The sequence below is a fragment of the Ostrinia nubilalis genome, chromosome 3 (assembly GCF_963855985.1).
Source record: "Ostrinia nubilalis chromosome 3, ilOstNubi1.1, whole genome shotgun sequence".
NCBI lineage: Eukaryota > Metazoa > Arthropoda > Insecta > Lepidoptera > Crambidae > Ostrinia > Ostrinia nubilalis.
Window position 1 is genome coordinate 6,785,049 of NC_087090.1, and position 12,325 is coordinate 6,797,373.

At 37.8% G+C, this 12,325-nt stretch overlaps 1 protein-coding gene across 4 annotated transcripts in view; it reads left to right on the forward strand.

Moving 5' to 3' along the window:
• The window catches only part of LOC135087757 (uncharacterized), a 175,221-nt gene that overhangs the window by 140,458 nt on the left and 22,438 nt on the right, over window positions 1–12,325 (forward strand). For all 4 annotated transcript variants that reach the window (XM_063982536.1, XM_063982537.1, XM_063982538.1 and 1 more), the window contains 2 exons: window positions 114–243; window positions 890–1,074. In XM_063982536.1, the coding sequence (XP_063838606.1) occupies window positions 114–243; window positions 890–1,074 (315 nt within the window). The remainder of the gene's footprint in view (window positions 1–113; window positions 244–889; window positions 1,075–12,325) is intronic.

The window sequence follows — 12,325 nt, forward strand, 5'->3', positions numbered from 1 at the left end:
GTCGGACAGTCCGACCCCTTCACCATTAGGCTATCATGGCTAATTGCAACTTATGGTCAGTCTAAACTAAAATAAAGATGAATGGAATGTGATTTGTGCCATTTGTCGAACAGGGAGCAGTGCGACTCTCGGAGGTTACGGGCGCGGATCGCTCATGGGCGCTTCGCCGGGCGTATGCACAGGCGCTGACTTGCTGCGGCTAGGCGGACCTCCACGCGGCTGGTACCCTCGACAACGACACCGGTCAGTATACCTTTACCCCAGTAGATTGATTGGCCACAAGCCGCCGCCACTAGTTCATGCACCGCTTCGCCGGGCGTATGTAGATACGGCCGCTGACCTTCTACGACTAGTACCCTCGACAACGACACCGGATAAGTACGAGTAGTACCTTTACCCCAGTGGATTGGCCACTGCAACACTGCACAAGCAAAAATGAACGAACCATCCATCCTAAACTTGTGGAGTGAACAAGTGTGCGATGTTATTAACCTACGAGTATGCGCTGGATTACATGATAAGAAAATGCCCTTCCCGTCAAGGTCGTCTACCGGCTGATTTTAAAATTTAAGCGCGAGGTAGGTAAAACTACATAGTTGGATGAAATAATTTATAACTTAATGGGAGAAGGTTCTCTTCAGACTTACGTCTATTTTACCCTTACATTACTAACGTCTTTCTCTTATTTATTATCTTACAGTAACTATCTGCATGAATAGTGAAATAGTTTAAAATAACCGCGTGGTGAAATTGGCATCATTTTACCGAACTCTTCTTCGTTCCTTTAACTATTCAACTAATTTTAAGTTAAAGCTTTAATTTACAAATACAGATCTGCTCTAAAGTTCTTATGACACTGCCATTAACAGCTCGCATTACTTACATACAGGCCGGCTTCTATCGAGCACCTGGACAGACTAACGGCCTCAAAGACGACGGCGGAGCACCCGGCGCCTTGGGAGGGCCCGGGCTCCCGCAAACCCCTGACGCTGCCGCCCAACCTCACGCCCAAGTTCTTCCAGAAGTCCCCGAGGGAAGCCCTCAGGAGGGTCACCAGCTTACTAATACGAAAAGGTGAGCTAACAATTTATTTTATCTTCGGAACGCACCACGCATGTAGTTGTAGGGCGTAACATGGCACGGCAGGGCATAATGTACCATCCTAGACTGCATCCCACTTAACATCAGGTGCGATTGTGGTCAAATACCTGCCTTGTTATGCATAAAAAAACATAGAAAATGAAAATGAAATATTTTATTCAGCGACACAAAACAACATCAGAAAAATGAAAATAGAACTAAATAGAGTAGTTATTAGGTAATGTGCGTGTCACCGAAACGGAATCCACTCAGCATCATGCCGAGGTGTCGTAAGGGAAACCACGACGCTGGTCTTCTGTGGATACTCAAAGAGAGGCACTGCTATGACACAGCAATACTACATAGGTAGAGTCACTTTATGTAATTTGTTCTCTGCAAGCTGGATCAAGATAAGATAATTAAAACTTTATTATACTCCACACAAAACAAGAAAAGAAAGAAATAAGTACACAAAAGAGACAGCACAACTAAGGCTTTTCGCTTTTTTTTTTTTTTTTTTTTTTATGTGATAGGAGGCAAGCGAGCAGACGGATTGTAGCGTTGCAGTTTTGGCTGTTTTCACAAATTGATATTTCTTCTCGATATTTGGATTTAGGATACCACTAGCGACATCTATTGGCGTGATATTGAATTAATTTGCAATAGATGGCGCTTTTTGCTCAGTCAATTCAAAAATATTTTATTGAAACATTTCCTAATGTTTTTGTTTTGATTATTCTATTTTTTAATAGAATATTTTCAGTGTTCAGGAGATTGTTTTCATCATGGTTTTTATTAGTATTTGCTTTTTACCTAAGCGGCGAAACGAAACGTCTTGCGATGTCAATGACTCGCAGGCTGTCAGTTGAGCTGTCAAATCACTTTGGAATTTTGGTCGATCTTGCGCAACCGCAATTTTATTATTTTCGGGGATGTAATCCCCTGTGTTTTAAATCGTGTGTTGCAGAATGCATCCGCGATAATTTCATAATATAATTTAAAATAATCACACATGAGGTAAGTTCCCGTCGGAGAATTTATTTATTTTTCGTGATTGATATTTTTCGTATTCCAGTACGTGGTATTTTATGTGATGGTTTCTTTCAGAAATTCCCTAAATTCTATTCGGATGAGGGTATTGGGTTGCTGAGGGCTGCGAGCGAAGCTCAAATTAGTGAACAGCCTTCGTAAGTATTTCTTTCCCATTGCGGGGTTTTTCATAACCTAATGCCACGTTCCACATGTGATGCTGACAGTGTATTTTTCGTTTCAGATGCGGGATTTCAAATTTCGTATTTCAAATTTCATATTTTACGATTTTACATTTCATATTTTAGATATTTCAATATTTCATATTGATTTCTATAATTATTACTCCTTTCTGAACTGCTGATCTCTTCGCATTTCCTCCTTGTCATCAAACCTCTGTCTCTGCAAGAGTTTGAACGCTTACCTGTCAAAGAGATGCAAGAGCTTCATCTGGCACTGCGCGCTTGAGGCCGTGGAGGACGCTGCTTGTAACCTAAAAGTGTGCGAGACCCGTTGGACCCCGGAAGAAGAGAGGAACGTTCAGGGTAACGGCTTATAACCGCATGGCTTCCAAGGTACCCACTTTTCCATCCTTCAAGTAGGAGTCTTTCCGACCTGACATCGCGCAGTTATCTTAACTAGTAGAGTCTTTTAATATTTAGGCTGAGTTTTAAGAAATTTGTAGTGGCGATAATATTCACCAAACCGAACCTAATTAACGACCCTGAATCCCTTGAGATTGGCACTATTACAGTAGTTATTATAATATCGTAATTGTTAACTATATACGAGCATACGAGATAAAAATAAATTGTGTCAATTGAGAGGGAGCTGTTTTATTTACATTTTCTAATTTCACACAAGGAACGGTAACTTATATAAATTTCTGCAAGCCGGACAACCTCTTTTTTCACGTGCAGACATTTCACCATCTTCTCCGTCTGCACCGGTGGCGGTTCAATTACAGTCACCAAGCCGCCAGGAAAAAATCCTTTCTTGCAGTGGCGCCCATCTTTTGTTGTTTATTATTGCCACATTATTTTTTATGAAGTATCACTTCTATTTTATTGTAAAATATTTTTTTATTGGGGAATCTCTCATGTGTGTGCTGTTGTTTGTCTTGTTTTTTTGTAATTTATTTTATTTGTGATGCCCACATATTTTTTTTTTAGGTTGTCAACTTTTACATATTATTATGTTAACCATTATAACAGAGCGTACTACTCTATATGAGGTTAGTTTACATGATGTTAGGTTACATATTTTTTGTGTTGCAACTCTTATTTTGTATATTATGTTGGGACAAGTAAGTAACATTTTTTTGTTAGGTTATATTTATTTTATACCTACACTGCTTTTGGGCTTTATAGCTTATAACTTTTAGTTACTTACTTTAATTATTTTGTTTTTTCATACAAGACAAACACAGTTTTAGTTTTAATTTTAGTGTTTATGTATTTGTACTCATAATAAGTAAGTACATATTAATGTATTTTAAAGTACCTACCCGGATATTTTGTTACATAATGCTAACTGATAACTTTAATATTGTTTATGTACTAAGGTAACAAATTGCTTTTATGTCACTATGGACATATAACTTTAATTTCATGTTGCCTAGTACACATTATTTTGTATTACATAATGTTAGTTAGCATAATATTATAACCTTTAATTAATTTAATTTGGCTTAATTTTGATAACTTATGGCAGATATTCCTATTAGTTATTTAGGCATTATACTGCAGTGTATCTTAATGTTTGGTACTTAATGCCATAATGTTATTACTGGTTAGTGAGTTGTTTGTGGGTACACTTACTAACTTGTTAATTTTTATACGGGAGTAACTTAATTGATTATTGTTTTGATTTTGATAACAATTAAAAGTTATTAATTTTAGTAAAGTGCCACTCTCTTAAATTTGTATAAATGGTAATAATAATTTTTGCAACTTAACTTTTGGAAAATATTTTTGCCACTTAGTTTTTTTTTTTCAAAAATAATTTTTATTATGCTACCTTCTTCGAGGAAGTTTTTTTTTTAAATTATGGTTATACTGTGGTTATGCCAAGGTTATCAGTCGCAGGACTTAGGATTTTTCTTTTTTCTGGGTAGGTAGGTACTTTACTTTGGTAACTAACTTATGAGTTCAGTTTTTAGTTTTTTTTTTTTTGGACACAATCGTATTGTGTAGTTTTTCTGTTGGGAATTTAATAGATTCTTTTATAGCAAATTTTTTTTGGACACAATCGTATTGTGTAGTTTTCTGTTAGGAATTTATTAACGATAGATTCTTTTAGCAAAATTTTTTTTTGGACACAATCGAGTTGTCGGGTATCTGCTACAGTTTTGCCTCGGTGCTTTATCTGTAACTTGAAAGTTCAGATATTTTTTTTTTTCCAGAGATTTTATCTCTGTGTTTTTGTTTTGTTTTGTGTGAGTGCTATGTATCTCCTATATACATGCCTCGTTTGTTTTGTCTTTTCCAGGGATGACATCATGTGCTTTTATGCACTATTCCCTGTGTTTTGTGTTTTGTTGCGATGACGTCCAATTTATATTGTGGCCAGCGACATTTTTGTTCTGTGGTTTTTATAACCCAGACATTTTTTCTAGGGACGACATGTGTTGAAATATACACTTTCCCTAGGGCCCACTGGATGGCTATTCCAGAAAATATGTTCGTAATGGCCGAAATAGCCTTACAACGTTACTGGGGATTCGAGTACCACTGGTTCACAGTTGGGACTCTATGGGGAATTTTGAATGCAGGTGGCAAGCAGTGTAATTTGAAACTGATGCTTACAGGTATGAAAGAGAGGTATGAAAGATGATTGTATGTTAGTGTTGGGTTTTATTTATGCTCGGACAGCAGAGATTGTTTTAGGTTTGAAGAACATCAGTCCTGGTAGTTGGTTTTCATCTGGTTTGTTCTGCTTAGTGAAAAGTCAGTTTGTTTTTGTTCCTGTTATGTCAGCATACCCTACAACTCGTTGTTTGTTTTCTAGATTTTTTTTTTTAGTTGAAGATCTGCTGGAATGTTTTCTTTTTGAGGTCTTTCTGCGTTTAGACACTTTTTTTTTCTTTTTCAGTTTGTAGTTCGCTGAGGGCAGCTCAGATTCTTTCTCCGTGCGAATGTCTAGGGGGGAGGGTATTGTAGCGTTGCAGTTTTGGCTGTTTTCACAAATTGATATTTCTTCTCGATATTTGGATTTAGGATACCACTAGCGACATCTATTGGCGTGATATTGAATTAATTTGCAATAGATGGCGCTTTTTGCTCAGTCAATTCAAAAATATTTTATTGAAACATTTCCTAATGTTTTTGTTTTGATTATTCTATTTTTTAATAGAATATTTTCAGTGTTCAGGAGATTGTTTTCATCATGGTTTTTATTAGTATTTGCTTTTTACCTAAGCGGCGAAACGAAACGTCTTGCGATGTCAATGACTCGCAGGCTGTCAGTTGAGCTGTCAAATCACTTTGGAATTTTGGTCGATCTTGCGCAACCGCAATTTTATTATTTTCGGGGATGTAATCCCCTGTGTTTTAAATCGTGTGTTGCAGAATGCATCCGCGATAATTTCATAATATAATTTAAAATAATCACACATGAGGTAAGTTCCCGTCGGAGAATTTATTTATTTTTCGTGATTGATATTTTTCGTATTCCAGTACGTGGTATTTTATGTGATGGTTTCTTTCAGAAATTCCCTAAATTCTATTCGGATGAGGGTATTGGGTTGCTGAGGGCTGCGAGCGAAGCTCAAATTAGTGAACAGCCTTCGTAAGTATTTCTTTCCCATTGCGGGGTTTTTCATAACCTAATGCCACGTTCCACATGTGATGCTGACAGTGTATTTTTCGTTTCAGATGCGGGATTTCAAATTTCGTATTTCAAATTTCATATTTTACGATTTTACATTTCATATTTTAGATATTTCAATATTTCATATTGATTTCTATAATTATTACTCCTTTCTGAACTGCTGATCTCTTCGCATTTCCTCCTTGTCATCAAACCTCTGTCTCTGCAAGAGTTTGAACGCTTACCTGTCAAAGAGATGCAAGAGCTTCATCTGGCACTGCGCGCTTGAGGCCGTGGAGGACGCTGCTTGTAACCTAAAAGTGTGCGAGACCCGTTGGACCCCGGAAGAAGAGAGGAACGTTCAGGGTAACGGCTTATAACCGCATGGCTTCCAAGGTACCCACTTTTCCATCCTTCAAGTAGGAGTCTTTCCGACCTGACATCGCGCAGTTATCTTAACTAGTAGAGTCTTTTAATATTTAGGCTGAGTTTTAAGAAATTTGTAGTGGCGATAATATTCACCAAACCGAACCTAATTAACGACCCTGAATCCCTTGAGATTGGCACTATTACAGTAGTTATTATAATATCGTAATTGTTAACTATATACGAGCATACGAGATAAAAATAAATTGTGTCAATTGAGAGGGAGCTGTTTTATTTACATTTTCTAATTTCACACAAGGAACGGTAACTTATATAAATTTCTGCAAGCCGGACAACCTCTTTTTTCACGTGCAGACATTTCACCATCTTCTCCGTCTGCACCGGTGGCGGTTCAATTACAGTCACCAAGCCGCCAGGTGTTTGTAAGCCACCTGATGGTAAGTGATTACCGTCGCCCATAGACACCCGCAGACCCAGGGGCGTTACAGGTGCGTTGCCGGCCTTTAAGATAAAGATACGCTCTTGAAAGCTTGCAGGTCGTATCCGTCCGGAAACACCGCAGACGACAGTCCATTCCACAGTTTAGTTGTACGGGGCAGGAAGTTTCTAGAAAAACGTACTGTTGTGGACTGCCAACCATCTAAGTGATGGGGGTGGAAGTGCTGTCGGGTAGATCGGTGGCGAAAAGTGGCGGCAGGAATAAGTCCGGATAATTCTTCGGAGCACTCCCCGTGATACATGCGATAGAAGATGCACAGTGAGGATACATCTCTACGCAGCGCCAAGGGGTCAAGCCGATCCGAAATGTCCTGGCAGTCAACGATTCGAGCTGCTCTCCGTTCAATGCGGTCCAGAGGGAGAAGCTGGTACTGGGGCGCACCTGCCCAAAGATGAGAACAGTATTCCATATGAGGCCGAACCTGCGCCTTGTAAAGTTGCAGACGATGGGCTGGAGTGAAATACCGTCTCGATCTATTGAGCACACCAAGCTTCTTCGAGGCTAATTTAGCCTTACCCTCTAAATGACCACGGAACTGGACTTCGCTCGATATGTCGACACCAAGGATTCCGATATTGGCTGAGGCAGTTAGGGGAGTGCTCTCGAAACAGCGGGATACGACAAACGGCAACTTTTTGGCGGTGAACGCGCAAACTTGACCATAAACCGATCTCTTCCAGACAACCTATGCAGATAATCAACTTACAGGTTAGTATTGTTTAGAAACAGACATAAGTAATTATTAAAAAAAATACAGCCGTTAGTTACATGGTTCAGTTGAGAAATATCAGGATTATTGACTACTATGTCCACTTTCCATACATTTGCTTGCAGACTTAGTAAGTAAGTAATTAAGTTTAGTCATAAATAATAGAGTTTTTTGTTTATTTACACGCTTGCTCATTTCTAAATGAACATCAGTACTTATTAATTAATATAATTTCATAATGGTACACACAGGATGCTTCAACTAATTAACTACGATTACCCTAGCTACATATTTAATTAGATGGTGACTACAATTATATCGACCCACCCACACATACACCCACCCTTTTTAAAGTTAATTGAATAAATTTACATTAGTGAATCCTAATGTCGATCTAGAATGCTTAAGTAGGTAGGTACGTATCTAAGTAGATCTTACTGAAAAAATAACATGTTATTAACTGTTATGAATGAGCTACCCTCGCGGTATGAGGGTTCCTTACCTTCGTTATCTCTATCTCGTCTCATCCCCACTTTATCTTGACATCGTTTTACCATCGCCTACACGTTTTGAAAACTGTTTAACGAAAATAATCACTTCAGGCAAAAAGGCAGATGGAAACCTCTACCTGAAACTCTACCTTTTGAGCACGGTTCCCTAAAATAATAGGTTAGATATTACCTTAATACAAAAGACTATAATATAAGTATATGGTTATCTAGGTAAATTGGATCGATCTACAAAAGTTAGCGTATTTTACTTTCCACTGTCACATACAACGATAAGTAGAAACAGTCCCTTAATTAAAAAAACAGACGTAAATTCTCATGGCAGTTGACATAGCTTACTGTACCTGATTATCAAAATCTAGCTGTTTAGACTTCAGGTCACCAGAACATATTTATACCTACAACAAGCCGGATAAAATGACCAGTCAAACGAATTGAGCGTACGCCAAAACGACCATCCGTAAACTAGCAAGCGAGAAGTCATCACTCGGGCCTGTCCGACCCCATGCGAACAACATGTGGTGATAAAATAAACACTCGTAAAATAAACAACTGCCCATAAAAGTTTTAAATGGCATAAGATCCAGATTATTCTTAGACGGTTGCGTGTATACCCCGCTGTACAAGTTAACTACCGGTCCATGCCCATTATTCTGTGGTTACGGATAAGATTATCACCTCACCTCACAATACATGATCGACACACATGTTAAGCCACCGTTTCATCGCGTCTATGGCGTCATACCTAATCGTAGCTACATAATAAGCAATATTGAAACAGCTATGTTTGAAAAACGCATGTCAATAGGCCTATCTAATTTGTTGGCAAGCTTTGTTCAACATGATGATTTTAAATCACAAACGGCTATGCCCGAAACGAAGAACAACCTGTTAGGAAAACCGGATTTGATGTAGGTAATTAAGGATACATTTCGCCAGGTGTATCAGTCACATCTATCTTTATTTATCAACATTCTTCACTGTAGGGTTTGGAAATTGCGTTTATTTTTAGTTGATGATGAACCTAACATAGGGAATACCTAGTTTATAGACGCTTCGACGCTTTCCGTCGAATTTTTGCTTATGTAGAGGTTGTGAAGTTTGATATTGAGTAAGTATGAAGGTGATGAGCATGCCCATTTCTTTATTAAAAACCAGGTGCTTTAACTTAATTATATTTCTTCTAACATACTTTTGATATTACTGGCGAATGTGCCCATGTAAAAGGTGAGTCAATGCGTCATAAAGTAGGACACGTCATACCCTAAATGTCACGTCGAAAAATATCAAAGAGTTCAGCACATATGCGTCGGCCCCTGGGACCTGCCTTGAATCATGCATTACATTGTTTCGCGTCCACTGAACCAATTAATCATTCATTCTACATCTTTAAATAATTAATCGAAAAAGCATAATCGAAAGCACAAGCAAAATAATGCAGTCAACTGAAATTTTGAGAACTTTCCTATAACTACCTACATAGATTTTTATACAATAGTTATGAATCGTCAGAATGAGGGCTATCGTTTTAGCGCTCACCAGTTAGCGCCACTGTAGAGTAAGGTCCTGTCACTTGCTAGTAGCGAAGACAGTGGCACCAACTGGTGAGCGCGAAAGTGGTAGTAGGACTATCGCATTTGCACTCATCAATATGGCGTCACTGTAGAGTAAGGTCCTGTCAATCGCCAGGGGTGCCAACTGTTAAGTATAAAAACGATAGCCCTCATTGTAATAGTAAATGTAGGTACACCTATTTAATTTAACATTAATGAGACAAAGGAATTGCGGTATGTATTGTTATCAATGTTTATAATTATAATGAGATAGTCTTGTTATGACTTTTTAAATAAAGACAGTAGTAGTAGGTAGGTTTACTTTTTAAATAAAGACAGTAGAACCTACATAAATTTATATTACTGCAACAAAGAAATCAACGCTATACTGGTACGTCCTGATTCTTTTTTGGCTATTTAAATAAACGTCTTCGACTGCGCTGTACCTTAACTAAATCAACTTTTACACTAATTTTACTGTTAGTCATCATCATACACTGTATTTAATTTTAACGAGGAGCGTTAAAAGAGCTAACTAAGCTTACCAAATTTTTGCAAAAAAGTAACTCAAGTCTCCATGACCGAAAATTTTATAATTAAAGCAAACCAGACTGACCGCAGATAAAGACATAATTTAATAAAATATAAAAGTCAATTAACAAAGTACTAATTATAAAGAATTACCTCGTTAACGGTCTTATTACCATAGATTGCGGAATTAAGTTTTTAAAATCAGAAAGGAGAAAAAGCTAAATAAAAATACCCATGTGCATAAAGCGCATGTGATTAAATGCATTGTACTCGTACCTATTATAACTATTAATCAATGAATTTGTCGTCGAAAAAATCTTCGATTCCTAAAGTATGGTTAGCAATTTATGCAATGTCAGCACCCAACGAAACTGCCCCTTAAATTTTCACTTCCTTCACACGCCAACAGATGGCGCTAGCAGTACGTATCTTGCTTGTATTCTGCAACCGGTATGTAATATCACAAAGCTAAGTACATAAAGTATGACTCATCCATTACTGTGGTGTGGCATTTTACGTAGTAAACGAATTATTAGAATTAATTATAATTTGCTCACGTAGATACGCGACAACGTTTGAAACGTAGATAGGTAGGTACGTTTCAAAGTTTCAACACATAGGCTATTAGGTAAAGGAAGTTTATTCCTGTTAAATATTTTCCTGATGACTGTTTTACATATTTTATAAATAAAACGATGTACAGTACCTACATATTTAAACCATATGTTTTTCATTTAGGTACCTACCTATTCAATTCACAATCGCGATTGTGAACATTAACAGACAACTGCTGGTTGAGTTAAAATCCTGTTATTATTCCAATCTAAATAAACCGGCCCATTCGAGCTGCGTAATAATAAGGCGCTAACAATCGCTCACGGGGCCTAAAAAGTTTGGCTGCACAATAGTGAATAGCATACAATGGCGATTCTGTTACCTGCGACATCAGTATGTGCATAATAGTAAGGCATGGCGCGCTGCAGTGATTCAGACGTCGGCCGCCATCGCCATCCTCGCCCTCCTGTCGCTGCGTGACTCAGCCGCACTCGCGTCGCCCCGAGGATGCCAATACACCCATATTCCGTGATTAATAGAGACGCGAAAGTAGATAATAACGCCTTCTGACTCAACTATTATTTATTGCTCGCATAAATAATTAATGCGCAGAAAGCATAATGCCCTTTGTGTCGCAATCGCGAACATTAACAAATAAACATCGCTGTACGTTCTAGGTTCTTATTCTTGAACATACGTTTATGCAAATAAATGTTATAGAGATTGAACTGTTAGCTCCAAAGCCGGTCTGGTATGAAACCGGTCGCTACCAAAGATGGCAGCCGGCTTTGAGGCCAAGACCGCAGCCGCAGAAGTACCGCGCCGGCACATCGCCCTAGATACTCGAACAGTCGGCTGTATCTACTTACCGAGGACTTGCGACTTTCGAAAAACATTCTTTATTAAGCAAACTGTGACATATTAAGAGATATATTTACGAAACTATCAACGCCCAGTATTATTAAACTTAAACCCTGGAATTAGGAAGTTACCTCATGTAGTTAAAGATACTAGAGCGGGTTTTCGTCTCTACATTCAGATTTTACGATTAAGAAACGGTACCGAAAACTGAGTTTGTGTGTTACTGCAATCCGAATAATTTGGAAATATGCCAACATTGGCGTATTCTAAAAATTCCCACAGCTATTTAAAACAATCGTTGCTGGAAAATATTTTATGACACTAAACCGCTTGGTAAAACTGGAATACTTACCTACTTAAATATTTATTTTCATGCATGCTCTTTTAACCGTCATCGTTAATATCCAGCCGATAATACAATCTGATAAATGTATCATTATCACGATGTTATGTGAACTGGCAGATATCAGCTCTTATCATCTCGGCAACTTCTAGATTAGAGTCCTTATGTTTGGCATTATGGGCAGGTATATACAATACACCTGCAATTTATAAATTTCATCAATTTTAATACTGCATTATTAGGAAAATATTTTGTTTTATTCTGACTTCGTAATCAAGTTAGTTTGCTCGTGCGCCCAACAACACTTTTAAAATAAGGAAACTGCAATAACGGCAACTAAATAAATTAATAGAGTTATATTCACAGTGCCATAATAATATTGCAGATGTTTTTACTGTAATTTATGTAGGTACTAAATCAAACTACTAAATAATTGGACAGGCTTTTAACGGAACTTTC